This window comes from Scyliorhinus torazame, chromosome 1 (assembly GCF_047496885.1).
Source record: "Scyliorhinus torazame isolate Kashiwa2021f chromosome 1, sScyTor2.1, whole genome shotgun sequence".
Classification (NCBI taxonomy): Eukaryota; Metazoa; Chordata; class Chondrichthyes; order Carcharhiniformes; family Scyliorhinidae; genus Scyliorhinus; species Scyliorhinus torazame.
Window position 1 is genome coordinate 160,370,855 of NC_092707.1, and position 25,949 is coordinate 160,396,803.

The following is a 25,949-nucleotide window of genomic DNA, read 5'->3' on the forward strand; positions in this document are numbered from 1 at the left end:
ACCCTCCTTCAACCTTGCTTTGCTTCCTTTCTTTTCTCCTTTAAAATGCTCCTTTCTGCTCAGTGTCACCATTTGCCTGATAACATTCCTCTGAAGTGCCTTGGGGTGCTTTACTATGTTAAAGATGCAAGTAATTGTTGTAGATCTAAACCCACAACTCAGTCTTATTGAGTCTCTGCCTTCACTCAATTTCTCCCCATGCTATCCTGAAGGCATTGTGTCCTGCCGGGATAAATTACACTTCCAACCCCTCTGGTTCCTTGCCTCAGCTCAGAAGGTCTAACTATTTGACTGTGGAGGGCATCACAGTCAAGTTGATTCTGTTCATACAAGTGGCACTTTCCACCCTACGCCAAAGTGCAATGAAAGTAATAGCACCACCATCCATTAGCCCTGACTGGTATTAGCACAGATCTTGGCACTTTGGGGACTGTCTGACTGTGGTGTGGTTTCTTCTGTCCAGCACTTGGCTTCTGAGGGAGCTGGAGAATCATTCTCCCACTTTAGAAAACTCTAATGATTAAAGTTTCAGAAATATACAAGTGGGTATGACTGCATCAGTGGTTAGTGTATAACTGTCCCATGATATAAATAGCTGCTAAGGATGTTGGGTGCCAGCGATGGCACTTGCATGGCCTTACGATGCTCCAATGTGCTCTCCGACCAATGAAGAACTTATCTGAAGTGTCATCACTCGTCGTATGATGGGATATGTGACAGCTAATGTACGCACAGCAAGATCTCACAAACAGCAATGTGGTAATGACCACATAATCTGTTTTAATGATGTTGGTCATGGGCTAAATATTGACCAGGGCCCCAAAGTGACACAGGATGTTTTACATCCATCTGCGAGAGCAGACAGGGCCTTTGTCTGACATGCCATGTGAATGACGGCACCCCTGAGTCCAGCATTCTCTCTGTACTGCACTGATTTGTCAGTCTAGGTGCGGCGCTCATCTGGAGTGGGATTCTTATTAAACGTTTCCTCGTTGTTTTGATGTATCTGCCTCAGGTGCATGCTTTTCTATGAGTCAGCACCTTGCATCACTCACTTGGATCTCTAATCTCACCTCGAGCATTCGCTTAATGACGACACCTCTGAACCTCACTGCACAGCACATCTGATAACAGAAGGTTCTGGGCCTGTAGGGACAACACTGAATTCCTTATAAGAACATAATGTTCTTTACTCTAAATAGACTTTGTTTACTGCAGAATAAAATGCTGCAAGTTCTTCCATAAATCTGTCGGCGCCCCCAACTATTTGACCAGGCGATGGCGTCAATGCACCTCGTCAGTTTAGTTTGTTTTTGTGCTTTGCGTCTAGCAGAGTGTCTGGATGTAGCAATCAGGGAATTTTGGTGCTGGGAAGCAGAACACATGATGGAGTCAGCCCAATTTTCCTGTTTTCACTGGTAACCCTTGGGTGCTGGAACCCAAAATTCTGCACTTTGACCTTTCACTTTAAAGGGGCCATGATGTCTCCATCAGCTAAATATAGCAGCCATTTCATTTCAACCTAAATTTTGGGGCAGCACGGTGGCACAGTGGTTAACACTGCTGCCTCGCAGTGCCAGGGTCCCAGGTTCAATTCCAGCCTTGGGTGGCTAAGTGGTGTTTCCATGATCTCCCTGTGGCTGCGTGGGTTTCCTCCGGATGCTACAGTTTCCTCCCACAGTCCAAAGACGTGCAGGTTAGGTGGATTGGCCTTACTAAAATTATCCCTTAGTGTCCAAAGATGGGGGGGGGGGGGGGGGGGGGGGTACTGGGATAGGGTAGGGGAGTGGACCCTCTTTCAGATGGTAAGTGCAGACGATTCCAATCGAATCGCTGAAATTTTAGTTCCTTCTGTTTAGGCTCTCCAAAATGAAGAATTTTAACCACCAATAGATGGGAAAAAAATAATCTTCAGACTTTGTGGCTGTTAATCCCCACTCATGACAAGGTGCTTTACCTTATCAACCAAGACTGGTAACGGTTTGAAAGCCACTGAAATATTTCTGGTGTACTTGGGAACTTTCGGAGCCACCCATCAGCTATGTCTCTTCCAGCACACACTTGCTCAGCTGATGATTCACATGAGAGAAAAGTGTCTAGAATGCGACCGTTCTGTGAGTTTATTTCATGGACAGGTGGCCTCTGATGGAATTGTGGGCAGGTCTCCAAATGACGTGTGGAATACTATGTGCCGAAAGCAAGCATCAAGTGTTGGTTCAGTGGCGTTGCTTTTTACGATGTGAAAGAGGTTAAATAAATGCAAGTGGTTGGTCAACAATACATTTGCATTTCCTTATGTCCAGCAACAGCTCAGGCTTAAGAATTTCTTTGACTGCTCTTCCAATTAAATTGTACACCTTTCCCAATTAGGATTGCGCTGAGCACCCTGATAGAAATGTCGAAGAGAGGGAACTTTTCTCGGCGAAAAGATAACTCAGCTACTGCCTGACCCATGCTGCATTACATATTGCAAATCTGCATGCTACCAGCCTGCACCTAAGGTTTGTTTGTTTGTTTTGCATCTTCACACTCTATTTTTCCCCTTTGCAGAATAGAGGGGAGCTGCCGACAAGCTGATTATCAACCTGTTGGAACAATGTGATGAATGCTCCTTCCGTGGCCAACAAGTCGCTGAGTGAGACTTGAACTCTGAGCCGCAGCGGTGCTACCTTGTGAGCAACAGGACCTCCCCTTCATTTAAAGTCAATGGAGTAAGAGGATGTCAGTTTACACACTGACTGGACGCATCAAGGAGAGCACTTTGTCTCTCACCCATTACATAAAATGCAGGCAAGTGCAGTTATTCCCATTGTTACCTTCCAACACTTTGTGAATCCAATGCTAACAACCTCGAGCCCTTTGAGATTTGTTTGCCCTTTTGAAATGGGCTATGAATGCACACAAACCAAATGACTGGTTACTCGTTTCTGCCAAAGAACAGTGAGCCCTGTTGTTAGATCAAAGGCTGCAGTGAAGCACCAGTTCAAAGAAAATCATTGAGTATTCCCACTGCGGTTAAGTGATGTAACATGCCCCACTGGTACCTTCTTCAGATTCCACGTCTTCCATTAATGCAACAGTCACTCCCATCTCCTGACACTTCTTACTGTGAGCTTTTGACTTCATGTGCTTTGTCAAATTCCCTGAAGAACACAAACAGTGATGAGTTTAGCTGGGTTGACGAAGTAAATCACATTCAGCTACTGCTTGGCTGCAAATGACCAGTTTCTGCTGAATTAACGTCCCAATAAGGCTAATCTGATTCCTCAGGCAATCCCCTTCCAAAACTTCATAAATCAACATAATGATACTGGGGTCGATTATAACTCGACACAGGCTGGGTGAAGGGGCAAGCTGAATTATCACCCAGCAACAGCAACATTCATCTCATGATTCAAATGTTAAAATTTGTTTTCTGTTTTTATACTTCACAGCCCATCTTTGTTAGCCCAACAAATGTTAGAAATGTTTTCTGTTTTATACTTCATCGGCTGGTGAGATTTCTGCAATCAGCCTTCAACAATGTAGCTTCTGTGACAGTCAAACATTTGAGAGTTGACAGTTTTGCATGCTCTATGTATAAATAAATTTGCAGCACAAGTTCCCCCCTGGCTCATGGGAAGGAGGGTTAATAAATGTACTGTATGATGTGGCAATGATCCCTTCAGGCTGAAGGATCCAGGTTCAGTCCCCATTCTGTGCTTTAATCATTAAATTTTTTTGTACAGTAAAGGAAAAAGAAAAAAGTTGCATTCATATAGCACCTTTCCCAACTTCACGGTGTCCCAAAGCATTTTCCAACCAATGAAAGAGTAACTACAATGCAAGAGGAGTAAATGCAATGTGCCAGCCAAATTGCACAGGCAAAAATCCTATAAACAGCAAAGAAATAATGGCCAGATTGACTGTGTTTCGTGGCGATGGTTAAAGGATCAATACAGGTCACTGAGGAGAACACCCCTGCTGAAATAGTGTCACAGGATCTTTTGTGTCCAGCTCCGAGGGCACGAAGGACTTTGGTTTAACATCTTGTCTGGAAAACAGAGCAGGCAGCAGCACAGGAAGTGTCAGGTTGGATTTTATGCTCAGGTGTATGGAGTGAGACTCAAACTGACAACCATCTGATTCTGAGGTGAGAGTTGGTTTGAGACACAGCTGACACCTCAGTCAGCTTTGGTTTGGTGCCAGAGTTAGCAGAAGAGAATAGCATGCACACACATACAAGCAGGCAACAAACAGTCTTTGGTGTAATACGGATGGATTGCTGAACTGGAGCAGGTAATAAGACCATAAGACATAGGAGTGGAAGTAAGGCCATTCGGCCCATCGAGTCCACTCCACCATTCAATCATGGCTGATTTCAACTCCATTTACCTGCTCTCTCTCCATAGCCCTTAATTCCTCGAGAAATCAAGAATTTATCAACTTCTGTCTTAAAGACACTCAACATCCCGGCCTCCACCACCCTCTGTGGCAATGAATTCCACAGACCCACCACTCTCTGGCTGAAGAAATTTCTCCTCATCTCTGTTCTAAAGTGACTCCCTTTTATTCTAAGGCTGTGCCCCCGGGTCCTAGTCTCCCCTGCTCATGGAAACAACTTCCCTACGTCCACCCTATCTAAGCCATTCATTATCTTGTAAGTTTCTATTAGATCTCCCCTCAACCTCCTAAACTCCAATGAATATAATCCCAGGATCCTCAGACGTTCATCGTATGTTAGGCCTATCATTCCTGGGATCATCCGTGTGAATCTCCGCTGGACCCGCTCCAGTGCCAGTATGTCCTTCCTGAGGTGTGGGCCCAAAATTGCTCACAGTATTCTAAATGGGGCCTAACTAATGCTTTATAAAGCTTCAGAAGTACATCCCTGCTTTTATATTCCGAGCCTCTTGAGATAAATGACAACATTGCATTTGCTTTCTTAATTACAGACTCAACCTGCAAGTTTACCTTTAGAGAATCCTGGACTAGGACTCCCAAGTCCTATTGCACTTCAGCATTATGAATTTTGTCACCGTTTAGAAAATAGTCCATGCCTCTATTCTTTTTTCCAAAGTGCAAGACCTCGCACTTGCCCACGTTGAATTTCATCAGCCATTTCTTGGACCACTCTCCTAAACTGTCTAAATCTTTCTGCAGCCTCCCACCTCCTCCATACTACCTGCCCCTCCACCTATCTTTGTATCATCGGCAAACTTAGCCAGAATGCTCCCAGTCCCATCATCTAGATCGTTAATATATAAAGAGAACAGCTGTGGCCCCAACACTGAACCCTGCGGGACACCACTCGTCACCGGTTGCCATTCCGAAAAAGAACCTTTTATCCCAACTCTCTGCCTTCTGCCTGACAGCCAATCGTTAATCCATGTTAGTACCTTGCCTCGAATACCATGGGCCCTTATTTTACTCAGCAGTCTCCCGTGAGGCACCTTATCAAAGGCCTTTTGGAAGTCAAGATAGATAACATCCATTGGCTCTCCTTGGTCTCACCTATTTGTTATCTCTTCAAAGAACTTCATGTCTTGCCTGTGCACACAGTAAGAATATCTTCAACATGTATCAAGGCAGTTGGGGCTCTGGAAAAGAGGTTACTTGTAAATATCGCTCTGAGTGTCTCTGCCATGTGATAAGACCCCCTGGACTAGTGCGCGGTCAATTCCAGCCCTACTTGACCCGGAGTCGCAACACAATTGAAATTAATAAATATTTCTTTGAAATAAGAACGTTTTTGGCCCTTAGCTGCCCAATAACTACAGTCACCAGGTTTGTAAATTTAAACACAATTAAGTTTATAAATAACTAACTAAAATTAAATATGCAGCAAATACAACAGGTTAACTATTTTCTAAATCCTAACTCCCACCCCCACTTAAACTTTATCTACCCTCTACACACACTCACACAAAACAGACAAACACAGAACTGAGAAGAGGGGTTCAGAACAATAAGTAAAGTAAAAAAATAAGAGTCACTGTTTCAGATGGTTGTTTCTAGCACACCTTACTCCTTCCTTCAAGGATTTCAGTTAGAGATTTCTGTTTCTAGTCTGTAATGGTTTTTACTGAAGATTCATGCATGTCTCTGCAATTTCAGAACTACAGCAGTTTTTCTGGAGAAAACATGAGGAAGAATTTTCTCTGAACGACCAGGTCTACAACTGATTTTCCCCAAACTGTTTGAAAAGCAGGCGACTCAGGCAGGACTCAATCATCACCTGTTACCGGGCAGAATATGGCTTTCTGGCCAATTCATTAACCACCAGCAAACCAATCGAACCAAGTCCCACTGATCTCTCAGGTGCCAAAAATTCTGAGCTCTGCTGAGCAAAGCTAGCACAGTGTGCTCTTTTGTAACTTTTGAGTCCCTCATTTCCCCTGATTGACTTAAATATATATGTCCATTAAGCATGCATGGATCAAAATGGTAACAGCAAAAATAAAGAAATGGGATGTAAGGGAATCAACAGGAAGGTCCCTTACACACCTCCATCCATAAAAGGAATGAAATATCATGACACGAACATTTCATTGTGAAATATACAAGATATAAATCACAAACATAAATCCATTTATCCAGCACCATTATATAAGTTCCCTTTCCAGTCTCTACATTGGTAACTGGTCAGTTTTTGAACCCATGACAAAACATCCGCTATCATATTATCCTTTCTGGGAATGTGTACAATTTTAACATCGAACTGCTGTAACAGTAAACTCCAACAAAATAATATTGGGGGCGATTCTCCAAAATGGAGACTAAGTGTTTGCGCCGTTGTGAACGCCGTTGCGTTTCATGACGGCGCGAACAGGGCCCAGGCACGACCTATTCTGGCCCCCACATGGGGCCAACATGGCGCTGGAGCGGTTCACGCCGCTCCAGCGTCCTTATGTGGCACCAAATGGGCGCCGCGCCAATCCACGCATGCGCAGTTGGGGCAGCCCAATCCTGCGCATGCGCATTTGGGCCGCGCCATCCTGCGCAAGTGCGGGAAACGTCTTACGCGCGACGGCCCCTCACCAACATGGCACCAGTGTTCTGATGCCGTCCGCAGAAGGAGGTAGGCCGGTGGGGGGGGGAGAGGCTGGCTCGCCGATTGGTGGGCCCCGATCGCGGGCCAGGCCCCATCGGAGGCTCCCTCACCCCCGCTGAAGGAGTCCCCCCCCCAGCCCTCCCCCCACCCCAACCCCCCCCCCCCCCCCCCCCCCCACCCCCAGCATTCCTGCAGAATTCCTGCCAGCAGCGGCCAGGGGTGGACGGCGCCGGCGGGAACCTGTCGTGTTGTAACGGCCGCTCAGCCCATCGGGCCCAGAGAATCGCTGCTCGCCGTTTGTGGCGGTTCTCCGAGCGGCCCGGTGCGAATCGTGCGGCGCTGGTTTCGGAGGGGATGGGAGAATCGCGTGCGGGGATCGGGGCTGCGTGGCGCGATTCGTGCGGCGCCCAGTCGATTCTCCCACCCGGCGTGGGGGGGGGGCAGAATCGCGCCCGTTGCGTTTCAGGTTTAAAATTTTTCTATAAACACAAGTGGATATGAAATAAACTTTGCTTAAATTGTCATGTCGGACATCTACTTCAAAATGCTGAAGAGCTAGTAGCAAGGCTAAGGCTTCCTTTTCAATGGTGGAATACTTTTTTTGGCTTGGACTTAGTTTTTTTAAAAAATCCCGCTGGCCTCTCTATTCCTCCATTATCGTCTTGTAGCAGCAATGCCCTACCTCCAGGTCACTGGCATCTGTGGCCATTTTAAATGGTCTGAAAAGTCCGGGGTGGCCAGCATCGGTTCACCCACTAACGGGGGACGAGATTCTCCGAGCCTCCGCACCGAAATCGCGATTGACGCGGAGGCAGAGAATGGGCGGTGACGTCGCCATCCGGCGCGACGCGGTCCCCGGAGAATCGCTGTGAATTGCGCGTGCGTGGCCTAGGCTAGGGGGCCATTGACAGAGGCCCCCGTGGCAATTCATTGATGAAAGCTGGCTGAGTTCCCGATGGCGTCGTTCTAACCATGTTTTGCCTGTCGGGAACGACCAGTGGCAGCTGCGGAGTCAGTCCAGGCCACCCTGGTGGGGGGCGGGGGGATCCTTCACCAGGGGGGCCTCATGGACGGCCAGCTTAGCGATCAGGGGCCACCGATCCATGGGCGCGTGTGATCTCGGGGGGTCTAAATCTTTGGGGCCGGTCCGCAGTGTGAGTCTACCATGTTGCACGGGGCGGCCGCTGAAGGCCGGCTCTGTGCGCATGCGCGGACGCCCGACCGGAGGTGCAGGGCCCCGTATCAGGAGCCAGAGCTGCGAGGAGTACTCCAGGGCCCTGCTAGCCCCCTTCAGGTAGGAGAATCACTCTGGACTTTCTTCAGGATAGACCAGAGTGAAACACCCGCGTTTTGACGCTGGAGTGGGGACATAGCCATTATTGGAGAATCCCGCCCATGGTCTTTAATCTCCCGAAATCTGCTTGGTGTTCTGTGATATTCTGTGGAAGAGCAGGACTAATTGGAAGGCTCTTTAGAGAGCTGGCACAGGCGTGATGGACTGAATGCCCAACTTTTCTGCTGCTTCAATCTATGATTCTAGCATTGCATGCCTTAAAAGAGGCAAGATGTTCAACATAACATACACTACATCCCCTCTTAGGTTACCCTATCTTAAGATGCTTCGCTTTAATGTTGTGGGTATATGGGGCGTTTCTGCGCATTTAGTGTTGGGATTTACATTTTAGTGTTGTTGCCAGCATGCCATTTTGTGGCCTGGCCAGTGGCATTTTGGAGTGACCCCTCTCAATCACCATCTCTCCCACTCTCTCCCGCTGGCTGCCCATCCAGCTCGCTAGCTCGCCAGCGCTCCTGTTCCCTGATTCTTCTTCCTGCAGCCTCACCTGCTCTCCAGCCCTCCTGCTCACTGCCTCTCCTGCTTTTCTCCCTCCTGCTCGCCACACCGCTCCCAACCCTCCCACTTGTAGCTCCTCTCCCTTGCTTGCATCCACGCTCTTGCTGCCCCTCTCCCAAGTCCTCAGTAACAGCAAAGATTCGGGAGGTGGAAGTGGGAGAGGAAAGAAATGAGTGGGAGAGGGAAGTAGGGAGTGGAAGTGTGGTGAGCGGACGAGCCGGGAGGGGGGGGGGGTTTGGAGTGGAAGAGGCAGTGAGTGGGGAGTGGGTAAAAAGAGTTAACATATTTCTTTTTTATATTTTTAAATTTATTTGATTTTAAAAGTTATTTACTTTATGAAAATAAGAATTTAGGAATGGTAGTAGTATTTCAACTTACATCTTTTTTCTGATGCAGAAGTCCCACAGAGCCTAACTATAGCTTTTACATTGGTTGTAATGGGAAAACCTGATTCACTTAGAGTTGCACTTTTCAGGAACATAACTAAAATGTTAAGTGAGGATTTACTGTTATTAGTTTTCACCAGTGGGCAGCATGATAGCACAAGTGGATAGCACTGTGGCTTCACAGCGCCAGGATCCCAGGTTCCATTCCCCACTGGGTCACTGTCTGTGCGGAGTCTACACGTTCTCCCCGTGTCTGTGTAGGTTTCCTCCGGGTGCTCCAGTTTCTTCCCACAGTCCAAAGACATGCAGGTTAGGTGGATTGGCCATGATAAATTGTCCTTCGTGTCCAAAAAAAGGTTAGATGGGGTTATTGGGTTACGGGGATAGGGTGGAAGTGAGGGCTTAAGTGGGTCGGTGCAGACTTGATGGGCCGAATGGCCTCCTTCTGCACTATATGCATGCTTTATTTTATTTTTTTATAAATACCATTGTGTGCTCTCTGGCCAGCCATAGCACCAGGATTGGTTCCGGTTAAAAAATGGTTCTGATAAAAAAATCAGTGAATCAAAACATGAGTTGAGTTCCTCCTCTACAGATATTGCTTGACCTGCTAGGTGTGCCAACATATTCACTTTTCGTTCCAGAAAAGAAGGTCTCACTAAGAACGCATGAAGCCAAGAACAACGTTCAGACACAGCTATGACGTCTCCATCGCTAGACAATCCCTCTGGCACAGCATCGAAGGCCAGGATTGTCAAATTAGCACTTAATTTCAAGCTCTTCTCACCCTGTGACTGTGGCCCTCTGGTCTTCAGAAAGGTAATTTGAGTCTGTCCAAACTAATTTATCTTGTGACCATGACCATCATTATGCAAGAAAAGACCTTCTCAACCTGTATTTTCATTGAACACAAGCCAGTCTTCGTGCTGAATGTAAGTGTCAGCTTTCCCTGCTAAAAGAGAATGGGACTGAGATGAGGGCAAGTTACTTCACTTAAAGGATTGTGAACCTTTGGAATTCCCTACCCCCAGAGGGTTGTGGATGCTCCATCGTTGAATACATTTAAGGCTGGGGTACACAGATTTTTGGTCTCTCAGGGGAGCAAATGATGTAGGCAATGGGCAGGAAAGTGGAGCTGAAGCCCAAGATCAGCCATGATCACACTGAATGGTGGAGCAGGCTCAACGGACCACATGGCCTACTCCTGCGCCTCTTTCGTGTCTTGTGTAATGGGGAAAAACGCTAATTTGTTTTCCAGTGGAAATTTATCTTCAGACCCAAACTCCTTCCAAAATGCAATTATAAGAAAAACTGTGAGTGCTAGATATGTGAAATAAAAATTTATACTTTGATATGTGGCAAAGATATATCCAATCATTTTTAACACTACACCAGCAGCAATTATAGAAGGTATTTTTGTGGCGGCACGGTGGCGCAGTGGTTAGCACTGCTGCCTCATGGCACCGAGGATCAGGGTTTGATCCTGGCCCTGGGTCACTGTCCATGTGGAGTTTGCACAATCTCCTCGTGTTTGCGTGAGCTTCATTCCCACAACCCAAAGATGTGCAGGTTAGGTGGATTGGCCACGCTAAATTGCTCCTTAATTGGAAAAAAAAAATTGGGTACTCTAAATTTATATTAAAAATAAGTTATATTTTTCCTGAATATACCGGGTAGCTATGTACAAGTCAAACTTTGAAACCTTGAGGAATTCTTCCCAAAAACGGAGATTGACTTACACAGAGAATATAAAATGTGTACCTCCACTGTTGGTGGCTGGAGGGAACTTGAAGGCGGTGGTGCTCCCATGCACCTGCTACCCTTGTCCTTTTAGCCAACAGAGGTCATGGGGTCGGAAGGTACTGTCAAGCACCAGTCCAGAACTTCAGCACAAATAAAAAAATCAAGGTTGACACATCAGTGTATTTTAGTGGGTGCATTCCGCTGTCAAAGGTGACACCTTTCAGGTGAGGCATGAAACTGAGGTTTCCACCTGCTCGACAAGATATAAGAGACCCCATGGCACTATTTCAAAGAAGAGCAGGGGAGTTATATGATTTATCCCTCAATCAACGTCACAAAGATAGATGATCTGGTCATTTCATATTCTGTTGTGCGCGTTTGGTGTGTACAAATTGCCTGCCACACCTCCTTCTGTACAGCAGTGACTACACTGCAAAAAGTATTTAATTGGCTGTGAAGTGCTTTGAGACAGTGATTATGAAAAGTGCTAGAAAAATGCAAGCCTTTTTTCTTTTTTCCTACCTCTGCCACTGAACTAATGGGTAGAGTTCAGTGAATCAGTGCATGGCCCAATGCAGAACTGATTAGCTTTTGCTGAAGAGGCGGATCTGGATCTGGATTCTGGAAAACATTTTAAGGATCCGTCAACATTAGGAGATAGGCAATTTTTATTTTTGGAATTTTGTGGATTGTCTCAGCTGCGAGCGGTGGAATTTGGTTCAGCTGTCAACATGTGAGCAGAATTTTCAGAGCAGGTTGTTGGATGTGGATTGGCCTGAAGCCTCCTCGGTGAGATGGAAGTGCTGAATAAGAAAGGTTTCTTTTTTCAACTTTGTAGTCACAGAGCATCAAACAGGCAGGGAAAAGCCTCAAGGAAGAGCTGCAGAATTGTAATAATGCTGAATTAAAACAGCGTGATGGAGGCATGTACACCACTGATTTCCCTCTTCACATCCTCTGATACGTTTTAAGTTTTAGTTAGGGATAAATAATTGGTCAGCTCTTCTTCAAAATAGTGCCAAAGGATCTTATCCATCCACCTGCAACGTCTCATCCAAAAATTGGCACCTCTGACAGTACAGCACTCCCTCAGTACTGAGACAGGAGTGACAACCTAAATTATGCACTCAGGTTTCTGGAATGGGTTTTGAATATAAGATGATAAGACATAGGAGCAGTATTAGGCCATTCGGACCATCGAGTGTACTCCACCATTCAATCATGGCTGATATGTTTCTCATCTCCAATCTTCTGCCTTTTCCCCATAACTCCTGATCCCCTTTTTAATCAATAACCTATCTACCTCTGCCTTAAAGACACTCAGTGACTTGACCACAGCCTCCTGTGGCAATGAGTTCCACAGATTCACCACTCTCTGGCTGAAGAAATTCCTCCTCATCTCAGTTTTAAAGGATTGTCCCTTCAGTCTGAGGCTGTGCCTCAGGTTCTAGTTTCTCCTACTAGTGGAAATGACCCCTCCACATTTACTCTATCCAGGCCTATCAGTGTTCTGTAAGTTTCAATGAGATCCCCCTTCATCCATCTAAACTCCATCGAGTACAGACCCAGAGTCCTCAACCACTCCTCATATGACAAGTCCTTCATTCCGCGAATCATTCTTGTGAACCTCCTCTGGATTCTCTTCAAGGCCAGCACATCCTTCCTTAGATATGGGTTTCAAACAGCTGAGAACACTCCAAGTGTGATCTGACTAGAGCTTTGTACAGCCTCAGCAGTACATCTAGTCCGCTCGACATGAATGCTATCATTGAATTGCCTTCCTAACACCCGGCTGAACCTGCATTTTAACCTCAAGAGAATCCTGAACTAGGACTCCTAAGTCCCTTTGTGTTTCTGCTTTCCGAAGTCTTTTCCCATTTAGAAAATAGTCCATGCCTCTATTCTTCCCACCAGAGTGCAGAAGCTCACACCTTTCCATATTGTGGAAAGTATATAAAAATAAACAAAAAACATAAAACTGACTCAGTGGTGAGAGTGCAACGCATTGGGTCATGGCTTTCATCTGAAGTGAAACAAGCTCATCAAACAGAAGCAGATTTGAGGGAGGGGACTACAAACGTGGTCACAGGGGTCAGTTTTCAGGATGCTCCTGAAGGAGGAAGGAGCAGCATGTAAGCGCTGTGGGTAGCACTTTGCTTCACAGCGCCAGGGTCCGAGGTTGGATTCCCGGCTTGGGTCACTGTCTGTGTGGAGTCTGCACGCTCTACCCCTGTCTGCGTGGATTTCCTCCAGATGATCCGGTTTCCTCCCACAAATTCCGAAAGATGTGCAGTTAGATCATTTGGACATTCTGAATTCTCCCTCAGTGTACCCGAACAGGCACCTGAATGTGGCGATTGGGGCTTTTCACAGTAACTTCATTGCAGTAAGCCTACTTGTGACAATAAAGATGATTAAAAAACGAGATGAAGGCTGAGAGATTTGAGAAAGGTATTCAAAGAGATGGACTGAAGGTGACTGGGGTGGTGGTGGTGGTGGTGGTGGTGTGGGGGGGGGGGGGCACGGTGACAAATGGAAGGGAGGGGAGATGCAAAGGTGTGCGGAGGACACCTGAAGAAATGCAAAGATGAGGAACCCACCCGAAAGGCGTCTCCTGCTGTGAAATGACCGATAATGAAAACTCTGACTAGCATTCAGATGCAGGTGACTGAACTTGCATGCACTTGGAGGCTGAGTCGCAGGTGGCATCGATGCACATGGGAGATGGCACCGCTTGGGTTGCACTTTGCAAAAACCGTGCCCAAATCCCAATCTGCAGCATAAACCGCTGATCAGTGTGAGGAAAATGGTTGCCTGCAAGTAATTAGGTGGAGTCAGGCTGCTCCCTTGATGGTGTTCGATGTCTGCTGGCTCCCAGCAGCAATCCGAAACCACGCGAGCCAGATTCGTTGATGGCGCACTGGGCGACAGGCTCAGTGGGGCCTTCACGATTCTTGTGGTAACACAACACAAAGTACCTTTCAAGACTGTTCAGCCCTGGCTCGGTGGTAGCACTCTTGCATTTGAGGCATCAGGTGTTGAGTTGAAGCCCCACTCCTGAGGTTAGAGCCTTTAATGTAGACTGACACTCCCAGTGCAGTAGTAACTTCGCAATATCTGGGGTGCCAGCTGGGGTGTTATACCCTGTCCTCATAGGTGGACCCAGATGTTCCATGGTACAATTGTGAAGAACAGGGGTGTTCTCCCCAGTCTTCTGGCTGATATTTATCCCTTAATCAACATCAGTAAAACATCATGATTACATGCTGTTTGTGGTTGATAGGTGTGTGCAAATCAGCTACCGCATTGTCTACGTTACAACAGTGACTCCAATTCAAAAGTAATTTGTTGGCTCTGCTTTGAGATGTCCTGAGCTTGTGAAAGGGGCTATATGAATACACGTCTCCCTTTCCTTTCTGTCATTATTTATGCTATCACCAGACCCAGCCATAACTGTTTATTCATTCTCCGACATTTACACAGTAAAATATATTGACCAGGAAAGAAATGGCAATGATACAATCACCTGTGAATGTAGGAGGAAAGTATCTGCAGCAAACAAGATGGAAGCTTGTTGCTGTAAGAAACCTACGACAGGCTAATAATTTGTACTAATTTCTGGGAATACGCAGATCAATAGAGGCTGGCAGTACCTCTGTGTGTACCGCCCGCAGGACAGATGGCGCTGCCAAAAAAATCTACCTCTGTAGAAAGGCCAGGTGGGCCTCCCAGCTAACAAAACAGTGCAAAATACCTTGTATTAGAACAGCAAGCACCTTCAGGTTAAAGACTAAATTCCCTGAAACAGCTGTTTGGATTTCACTTCCAGTCTGCCAAATATTCCAAAAAGGACTATCAACTGGAAACTCAATATTTACTTTTCAAAATATATTCCGAAATGTTCAATGTATTGCTTTATGGCACGTTACTAACCCCCCTGTGGTTGGCCAGCTACGTAAACCTCAGTTAAACAGCACTGCTCACAAGCTGAGAAGGAGTAGATCCAATTTATGGGAACATAGGAACAGGACCGTTCAGCCCATTGAACTGTTTCTCTTTTCAATGTGATCATGGCTGCTCGACATCGTAACTCCACCCACCTGCCTTGGGATGTGGAGTCAAACTCCGAACAAAGCAATTAATGTTCCTGAGCGACCGCAAAGGATTTAGAACTTTTTAGGGGGCAGCATCCGTGTTTTACCCTAGGTACCGTGGACAGCATTCTTGCCTCTGAATTGAAACGTTGTGCATTCAAGTCTCATAGAATCCTCTGGTTGGCAGCAGTGAGGGAGTGCCACACTGTGAGAATTGCTTTCTCTGAGATGAAACATTAAACTGAGTTCTGGACTGCCCTCTCAGGGACTCGGGCAGACGTAAAAACACCTCAGGCAATATTTTGAAGAAGAGTCATGATGTCCTGGCCGATATTTATCTCTCACTCTGTAGCCACTTAAAATGGCTAACCCCCGATTCAAAATGGCGAACGGCAAAGGCTGATGGGAAAGTCAGCCAACAAGACACAAACGAGCAGCTGCAGGTTGGCTGTGTATTTACCTCTGGAAAGGCCAGACACTATCGATACCAGCAACCATCAGCATAACAAAGCAACAGCCATCTGCATACTAATGAGCAATCCCCGGGAACAATAAGCAACATTTAGACACACAAAGCAAAACCAGACTCTTCGGCGCCAGCAGAAGCCTACACAAAAGGAGGTGAACGACCACCTCAGGACCGCCCATCGATCAGGGAACCGCTCCAGCATTGGAGAAAATCGAAGCAAGCGATTGGGACAAAGTCCAATCACTTGGGACCAGGTACAGGGTCCGCCCCGAAAGGTGGGAAGCCCCTGGGGACTATAAGAATTGAGCCCCAAGTTCAAATCGCTCTCTTCTCTTCCTCTCCACCTCTTCGAGCTCTTCGTCCTGCCCGGGTCACCCAGCAACAACGAACCAACATTGACCGTGACCGGAGCAGGGAAGATCGAATCGTAAGTCTTAATTCAATGCTCGCTACGGGATAGGCGCTCCTAGCTACCAATCTGTACCAACTTCGAATCCCGCAGGCTCAGAACCCGAATGAAAGGCCACTTGTTTCCCTGACCTGGTGGGCCAGTTCCAAGTTAAGTATAGGCCTGTTAGTTGTAGAAGTAGTTTAGACGTAAAATTTATGCATGAGTAGCGATTACTGTGTATAATAAATGTGCTTTGATTTAAACCTTACTAATCGGTGTATTGGATTATTGATCATTACTCGGACTTGAACCACGTGGCGGTATCATACCTGGCGACTCAAGAGCAAAGGTAATAAAACAGAGCAATTGAACTGAGGCAAAGTTAGCAACAACTCAACATCAGATTATCTGGTTCTTATGACACTGCGGTTCGTCAAACCTTATTGTGGGCAAACTGGCTGCCACATTTTGTATATTACAACAGTGACCACACTTCGAAGTTGCCTCTTTGGTTGTAAAGTGTGAGGGTCATCCTGAAGTTATGCAAGGTGCTATATAATTGCAAGTTCTTTCTTTGAGAGGAATTCCTACAACCATTCTCAGTCTGGGCCTGTCTTATCTCCCCCAATCCTGTTCCTTACCAAAGGATTTCATTGACATACCTTTAGCATTACATGCTCCACTACCTCCTTTAATTTATCCATCCAGTATCTGTCAAACTCATAACACGCAGGTAAAAATAAATTGAAATTCATTAGATTTGGGAGTGATTTTGACTGAATCCAATTTGGGGTCTCAGTCAGAAAAAGCAGAGAGGGCTTTCTTTGTTTTCTCATCTTCCTTCATCTGCTCAAATTACTGCCTCATGTTGTGATGCATTTCCATGGGATGCCTTCAGGTATCTCACCAGAGATGCGACCCTGGCCAGTGAAAGTTGGGATGGGGAAAGTGTGGCTCTTGCAGAAGCAGCCACAGTCATGATGGGTTAAATGGCCTCCTTCTTTGCTGTAACCAAACTATAATTTAAGTATCACTGTCAACCCTGATTCTGTCCTCACCCAATGTGAGGGAAGGGAAATCTCTCCATTCCTCCATTTCGGACCTCTTCTGCACTCCCAATTTCCATCTGTCTTAGCCCTAAACTCTGGAATTCCCTCCCTAATCCGGTCTGCGTTTCTTTTCTCCTTTAAAATGCTCCTTCAATCTACCTTTAATAAGGACACAGGGAATAAAGTAAGAATAAAGTTTTATTTACATAAACAATATATACACTACCCAATAGATCCCGACCGGGCTCCTCTCTGGTCAGTGCCTTACTGATGACTTTATATACAGTGGTTAATTGAGATATCCCGTTCCAGCAGGGGAGCTCATACTCCGCAAGGAGCACGGGGAAGACAGGAATTCCCACCCTCCAGGTCCTGTGCGGGATATCACACGACATTTTTCACTATGTTTTTGGACACATGTCCTAAAAACCTCCTTGTGTTGTTTGATTTGCTTGTTAACGCTCATGTGAAGTTCCTTGGTGCATTTTGGTGCCTTAATGCTGCCACATAAAATGTCAGTTGTTGTTGCAGTGATGAGAAGTCCCACTAACTGCATCCCCCACTGACATAATTTGCAGAAGCCCCCCGCCCCCCCCCCCCGCCCCCCAACCTTCTCCCAGTACTGTAGATATTGGTTGCCTTGGTGGGCACAGTCTGGGTGGATCGCACTGTCATGTATAGCTGTAGGGTCCAACCACGTATGCATCTTCTCCATAGCCATTCCCATGGTATAGGTCACGAGGGGTCAGGCATCCTGCTTGTGGGGATGGGGGAAGGGGGTGGTGGTGGTGGTGGAGGGCAGGGGGAGGGGCCCTGGGATGAGTGACTCCAGGTTTTGAGGCGAAAGAAAGAGAAAAGACTTTCTCACCTTTGGTTTTGAAGGCAAAGTTACAATAGTTGCAGACGTATGGCCGGAGGTCGGTGTGTGTGCGAATGTGTTTCTTCAGCATGCTGGGTTTCTTGCAGCGAATTCCACATTCCTCGCACACATACTTTCCCCTTCCCCGCCCTCGCACATAAACATAATCTTCGTTGGACTTATACCTACAAAAAAATATACAAAAACAAAAGAGTTAATGAACCTTTGTGAGAAAACTCAAAAGAGGCTAGTGGCAGGTGTTGGGAGAGAGAGGGCAGGAGGTCAGAAACAAGGGACACATCGGAGGTTCAGAGTCTTCAAAAAGTATCACCCTGTCAAGGGTGACGATTGCTAAAATAAGACTGTGATGGATATAAAAGAAAATTTGATGCATATGATACAACGATGACTATTAAAAAGGTAAGCTGGTAAGGACCCAGTCCTGAATTACACTGGCACTATATTGGTAGACTGTTAAGTCCATTTTAAATAAAAAATAAAAGCCGTACATTTCCAGCTGACAGAAGCGACCAATGTAAACCCTGATAGGACTTTCCTTCCTCCCTGTAGAGTTTCACGTGTTAAGCAGTTTGAATAGCATTTATATAACACTTTTCATGGCCATCGAATGTCTCAAATGTTTTACAGCTAATGAAGTTATTTTCCAACTGTAGCCACTGTTATAATGTAGGCGAGGTGGCATCCAATTTGCACACAGAAAACTCCTACAAACATTCAGTTGATAAGGGTGCGATTGTCTGTTATTCAGATGGTAATTAAAGGATAAGTATTGCCTGAGGCACAGGGCATTGCTCCCCTCTGCTCTTCTTCAAAATTGTGCCACAGGATCTTTTACATCCATTGAGTAGACAGGTGGGGACTACCGTTTAAGGTCCCAACCAAAAGTCAGGGCCTCCGACAAGGCACCACTCGCTCAGGGCGGCACAGGAGTATCAGTCTTGATTTCTGAGCTCAAACATTGGACTGGTATCTAAACTCAGAACCTGAGGGCACAGAGGGATGAGTGCTACCAATTGAACCACTAAAGAACAAAGAAAAGTACCGCACAGGAACAGGCCTTTCGGCCCTCCAAGGCTGCGCCGACCAGGCTGCCCGTCTAAACTAAAATCTTCTACACTTCCGGGATCCGTATCCGTCTAAAGAACATAGAAAACACTACTGAATACATCCAAACTGAAGGGATTTTATAGGTTATAACCAAGGAAAGTGGAAGGGAGTGGAGAAAGGAAAGGACAGGTGGGGGGATCGATGATAAATGGGTTGGGCAAAGTAATGAATTGTTGAAAGTAATGAAGGTGCATCAGAAACTGTTAAATCTTTAACATCCCTGATGTGTTGGGTGTTCTGGATCACAAACAGGTCACCAACACTGGAAGTGGTGCAACTCTATTTTATTATAAGGTTAACTATATTAACATACTTGAACTGTGGGTAAATGCAATACCAGCTTTAACTGTTGACCTTTGCCTAGTCCTAACCAGGTGATGCACTCAGCACATGGTGAATGTCTGTGTTGCAGGCTGTGAGCTCTGTGCTCCGAGCTGGCTGCTACTAGAATGAGCGGGAACTCTCCTGTCCCCTGTCTTTATAGTGCGTGTGCTCTCACTGGTGATTGGCTGCGGTGTTGTGTATGCTGATTGGTCCCACTGTGTGTCCATCAGTGTGTGTGTGTGTGTCTGCACCATAATATACTGGTGTATATTATGACATTCCCGTTCAGATAAAAAGTCACTACCCGCAAACGCAGACACTGTTTCTCTCCTGATAGATGTTGCAGAACTGCTGAGTGTTCCCAGCAACCACCCCATGCCTTCGCATCTGCCTCTTGGTGGGATCGACATTTATGGCTGCAGTAGTGGCATGGGGTAAAGCAACCACCCTCTCCTCAGACTGCCCCACACCCACCAACACATGCATGCACACAACACACATAATAGGATCATAGAAATAGGAGACCATACAATCCATCCCCACAAACTCACAGTCTGTTCCATCTTTCAGTGAAACTATGGGTGATTTGTGGCCTAACTCCATATACCTGCCTTTTCCCCATATCCCTCAATACTTTTGGTAACCAAAATCTATCAATCTTTGATTTAAAATTAAAATTGTGGAAAGGAGTTCCAAATTTGAACCACCCTTTGTGGTTGGAGATGTATCTCAGGGCAAAATCTAATGGCTGCGTCCTGAACCAGCGAGCGATGCGGCTGCTAAATTCCTTGAGAGACGTCACAATCTGGATATTAAAGTGCTGTAAGCAGCACTTTGATATGCACTCGCCAGACTTACCCAAGTCGCAGGATCTTACCCCATGCCTTGGAGACCTCAAGTGAGCGCCAGTTGTTACACGTCTCCACAAACGGGGACCAGGCATTCTGGCACTTGGTGGGAGTCTCACAGTGGATCTGTCAGGAATCGGGGTCTCCAGGGTGGCTTGCTCTGGGCAGGGTGGTATCCCAGCACCCCTGATGCCACCTGGGTATTCTGGCACTGTCACCTTGACAGTGTCACCTCATGGTGCCCTGGTGGCACTGCCAGCCCTGTGGGGCATTGCCAGGTTGGCAGTACCAAGGTGCCTGGGTGGCATTTTGCCCACACCGGGGATTGGGCCTGTGGGTGCCCTGCATTTATTGGTGGGGTGTGGCGAGCGGAGCTCCTCAGCGCAGGAAATGGGACTAAATGCGGCCTCTGTTGGGGTGTTCACCAGAGGCCCCAAAATAAAACAAGAGCCCTGTTAGATAGCAGGGTCTTTTTCGCCACTGCGAGTGTCAGGAAACACCTGGCTAAAAGCACTCAACACAGGATTCTGTTTCATTTCCGTTAAATCAAGCTCTCAATCTCACTCGTGAAAGTGCTGCTTCAAATACTTTGGGCGCGATCTTCCCAAAAGGGAACAAAGTCCCTGAGTGAGTGCATTTAACCACCCATTTCCCAGCACTCACAGCGCCGTGAAATACATGGCTCTTCAACACGACCCGTGTTGAATAAGGGGCCTGAAGGGGAACACGCGGCTGAGGCCACACATAGTACCCTGCCAGTTGGCAGTGCCACATGGGCACCTTGGCAGTGCCAGGGTGGTACCCAGGTGGCACTGCCAGGGTGCCAGGCCGGCACCAGCAATGCCAGAATACCACCTTGCCCAAAGGGCATGCAGCTCGGGGCCTCCAAACCCCTTGGAGACCCCCCACGAGTGTCGTTCCGTCCGTTCCCCGTTTTGTGGAGTCCTGTACCAAACAGCGCATGCCAAGGTCTCTCAGGCGAAGGGATTGAATCACAAAGACTCAGGTACCTCGGGAATCTGGATATTAGAGTAAGGCTTACTGTCGCGCTCTAATATGCATATTCGCCAAAAGTGATCCCGCCCATTGTGGGCAGGATTCACATTGTAACATTTCACAAGATTGTGTTGATTCTCGCAAGGCGTTGCGAGCTAGTAAGTTCCTGGGAGCGGGGTCTCCCGGCTTTCAATAGCCACAGTGTGCCGCGGCGAGCTGCTTTACTGGTGCAACGTGGTCAGAGGATCGTGCTCTTAGACTATGCCCCTTAATCCGCTGCTCACCAAGTAACAAGAACAAATCTGCCCTCTTTGTTCGCCTTCATATTCGCAAACTTTGATCAAATCATCCATTAACCTTCTAATTGCCAGGGAGTATATCTCTAGTTTGTGTACTCTCACCTTGTTATTGAACCTTTGGGATCCAGTTATCATTCTGTAAATCTGTGCTATTTTTCCTTCAACACCAATGTAATGAAGGGTAGCATGGTACCACAGTGGTTAGCACTGTTACTTCACAGTGCCAGGGACGTGGGTTCAATTCCCGGCTTGCGTCACTGTCTATGCGGAGTCTGCACGTTCTCCCTGTGTCTGCGTGGGTTTCCTCCCGGTGCTTCGGTTTCCTCACACAAGTCCCGAAAGACGTGCTTGTTAGGTGAATTGGACATTATGAATTCTCTCTCAGTGTACATGAACAGGCACCGGAGTGTGGCGACTAGGGGATTTCATAATAACTTCATTGCAGTGTTAATTTAAGCCTACTTGTGACACTAATAAAGGTTATTATTATTATCTATTATTATTATTATCGTCCTTTCTAGTTGCCGGAACTGCTCCAGGTGTGGTTTCATCGGGGTTTGTGTAGCTGAAGAACAACTTCTACCCTCTTGTATTCTCATCCCCTTGAGTTAAAGGCCAGCCTTCCAATAGCCTTTCCGGGCATTTTCTGTCCTTTATCATTTTCTGTGTGCCTCGACTCCACCCAAGTCTCTTTGAACCTCTATTTCAATGAGCTTTTTATCATTTAGAAAGTACCATGCTTCGTTATTTTAGGTTCAAAGTTTGCCTCATATTTGCCTAGATTCAACTCTATTTGTCAAAGATTTTCCCATTCACTCGATCTGTTAATATCTTAGTAATTTTATGCTTCCATCTACACTGCTTATAGTGCTTTCTTTGTGCATTCTGCAAATATGGATAAGCTTTCTAATTTACCATCCAACGCAGAATCTTGTAAGATATCTCCAGTCACATCCTGCTGCTTAGAGGACATGCTCTACTCTGTCTCCTACTGTTCAGCCAATTTCCTAAGCATGTCAATAAAACAGCCACATCCTACATACCCCCACATCCATTACCCACATGCACACCTCTCACACACCCAAACCACACACCCACTCCATAGACCCACACTCCACACACCCACTCTCCACACACCCACTCTCCACACACTCCACACTCTCTGCACACCCACACTCTACATCCACACACTCTACATCCACACACTCTACATCCACACACATCTCTCACCCCACACCACCCACTGGAACACTGACCAACTCAGCGTTTAATGTATCGTGTTATGTCATCCAAATGTTGCAGTGGGGTAGCACACGCCAGTAATTTAGCAGCCCCTGAACTAACGTGTCAGACACTAAATCACCTTATGACCTGGGTGTTGAAAATGTCATAACTCTGGCTGCGAATGATGGGCTCGCTGGCAGCTCGATTGGGTTATGTTTGGCTGGACGCAAGGCATTCCGCCCAGATGCCGTTGTTTTCATCAGAGTTTATTTTGAGTTTGTCCATCTCATCAATGTTTACAAGTCCTCATAGATGAAAATATAATTTTGTTTGTGCAGATTTTGCTCCCCTGCTGGTACCGCATCATGGACCCACACACCGCATGGCAAGCAGATGGTAGGGCCACACTGTGGACACATTTCTCCCTCCCCCACCAGAAAAATATTAGTTGGTGAGGGAGGAGTTTAAACAAACCTGGGGCGTTCTACTCAAACAGCCTGCAGTGCAAACAGAAGCACTGCCTGTGAAACCAGTGAATGCTTCCCCTGAAACATTTCCCTTTCTCTTTGGGCTTTGAGCCAGTACTCTTCGGTGTGGCCGTAAGTACAAAACTCTTTCTTGAATGCGATCTTACTGCTCACAAGGGCAACAGATGCAACCATGAAGCTATTTTCTCTCGGGTTACAGTTCTAATATTTTCATATCATTTGCATCAGGCAAACAAACGCAATGACATAAGGTTCTTTATTTGAGCTCTGGGCTGTACAAAGGGGGTTTACAGTACTGCACACCATCTGTATCTGTGCTCTGCTTTTGAGTCAGCAAATTAGATATGCATCGATAGACAGTGAGTGTTCTAACTGGCAACAGAGTGAGCATTGTCAACTGAGCTCCAAGCATTTTTAACATATTTCACCCTGAACTGTTTTCTGAGGCGCTCCTGACCTATGTTAAAGAGATTTTTTTGTATCGGTCTATATTTCTTTCATTCGCTATTGGGATGTGTGTGTCACTGGCTAGGCCAGCCTTTATTGACCTTCCTTGATTGCCCTCGAGAAGATTATGGTGACCCATCTTCTTGGACTGCTGTAGTCCATGTGGTGTAGGTACACCCATAGTGCGATTAGGGAGGGAATTCCAGCATTTTTACCCAGCAACAGTAAAAGGGCGGCGATATAGTCCCAAGCCAGGATGGCATGTTGCAGGGGAACTTGCAGGTGGTGGTGTTCCCAAGCATCTGCTGCCCTTGTCTTTCTTGGTGGTAGGGGTTATGAGTTTGGAAAGAGCCAGGAGAGTACATGCGTAGAAGTATTTATAGAATTTATGGGAAGGGGAGGCCTGTGAGATGAGATTAAGTAACTTATTTCTTGTTTATGCAAACTCATTAATTTGCCGATGTTGTTTGCCATTTCAACCCTTCCTTCTGAAAATATTACGATACAGTTCCATAGGCACCTATAGTCATGTTCTACCTTGCCTATCGTTCACACGAAGAGTCCGTGCAATTTGTTAGCAGGCCGATAAATTATGGATCTAATTGGCCCAAAGCAGTTTTGATAACTGAACTATCGGGAGAGAGGGTGGGGCCAACTGTTATTCATCTGTTTCAATGCACCAATTACATTGGGTGGTGGGGAGTTTCAGAGCATCACCTTGTGAGACCATGAAAAGGGCCAATGTCATTGAGAAAAGCATGATCCCATGAATAGTAATAAACTGGATGATCAGTCAATCTGTTCTTGGTGCTGGTGAGGGGAGAATGTTGGGCCAGAACAAGTTTATTCTCTTCTTCAGTAAACAGCCACTGGTACAGATTGATGAGGCCCAAGCTTAATGTATCATCCAAACAATGGTAATTCCAATAATTGATTGCTCTTTGAATATTGCACTGGAATTCCAGTATAGATTCCGTACTGAAACTCTCAAGGTGCCGACAGGGCAGAGTGCCACAAACTGGACCAAATTGACATCACCAACAGATAAAATGAGGCTGAAATGTTCATATTCAAACAAAGGTGATTCTTCCTTTCCCTTTCCTGGAAACACCAGGAGCGGGATTCTCCAACCCCCCGAAGGGTCGGAGAATCGCCGGGGGGGGCGGCGTAAGTCCCTCCTGGCTGCCCCGCGATATTCTCCGGCCCCCCAAAAATCCCGTTGACGTGAATAGCACCGCGCGCCTCGGAGAATGTCGAGGACCGGCGCGATGTAATGGGCCCCGGAGCCGCCCCAATTTTCCGGGCCGGATGGGCTGAAGTCCCGCTGATGTGACCACGGGTCATGCCGGCGTAAATCGAACCACCTATTTAATGGTGTCAACCAGTTGTGCTGGTTGATGCTGGCCAGCTGGTGCAGCTGGTGGGGTGGGTGGGTCGCAGGAGCCGTTGGAGTGTGCATGCCGGGGGGAGGGGCTGGGGGGAGGGGGCGGGGCTGGGGGGGTGGAGCTGGGGGGGGAGCGGCTGGGGGGGAAGGGGCTGTGGAAGAGAGGGGAGGGTTGGGGAGGGTGCGTGCCGGGGAGAAGGGGGGTGGTTGGGGAGGGTGCGTGCCGGGGAGGCGAGGGGGCGGGGGTTGGGGAGGTTGCGTGCCGGGGAGGAGAGAGCGAGTGATGGAAAGGGTGCATGCCGGGGAGGAGAGATGGGTGGGGGTTGGGGACGGCGCGTGCCGGGGAAGGGGGGTGGGGGGCTGTCCGCCTGGCCATGTACCAGCTGGCAACAGTCGTGACCATGCAGCCCATGGCACCTGGCTGCGGGGGGAGGGGGTATGGGCAATGACGACATAGAACATAGAACGATACAGCGCAGTACAGGCCCTTCGGCCCACGATGTTGCACCGAAACAAAAGCCATCTAACCTACACTATGCCATTATCATCCATATGTTTATCCAATAAACTTTTAAATGCCCTCAATGTTGGCGAGTTCACTACTGTTGCAGGTAGAGCATTCCACGGCCTCACCACTCTTTGCGTAAAGAACCTACCTCTGACCTCTGTCCTATATCTATCACCCCTCAGTTTAAAGTTATGTCCCCTCGTGCCAGCCATTTCCATCCGTGGGAGAAGGCTCTCACTGTCCACCCTATCTAACCCCCTGATCATTTTGTATGCCTCTATTAAGGCTCCTCTTAACCTTCTTCTCTCCAATGAAAACAACCTCAAGTCCATCAGCCTTTCCTCATAAGATTTTCCCTCCATACCAGGCAACATCCTGGTAAATCTCCTCTGCACCCGCTCCAAAGCCTCCACGTCCTTCCTATAAT

At 47.0% G+C, this 25,949-nt stretch overlaps 1 protein-coding gene across 4 annotated transcripts in view; it reads right to left on the minus strand.

Annotated features, from left to right (window-relative positions):
• LOC140415761 (transcription factor HIVEP3-like) overlaps window positions 1-25,949 on the minus strand; it is a 624,924-nt gene that overhangs the window by 16,582 nt on the left and 582,393 nt on the right. For all 4 annotated transcript variants that reach the window (XM_072501083.1, XM_072501080.1, XM_072501081.1 and 1 more), the window contains 2 exons: window positions 17,886-18,061; window positions 3,045-3,143 (listed from right to left, as the gene is read on the minus strand). In XM_072501083.1, the coding sequence (XP_072357184.1) occupies window positions 3,045-3,143; window positions 17,886-18,061 (275 nt within the window). The remainder of the gene's footprint in view (window positions 1-3,044; window positions 3,144-17,885; window positions 18,062-25,949) is intronic.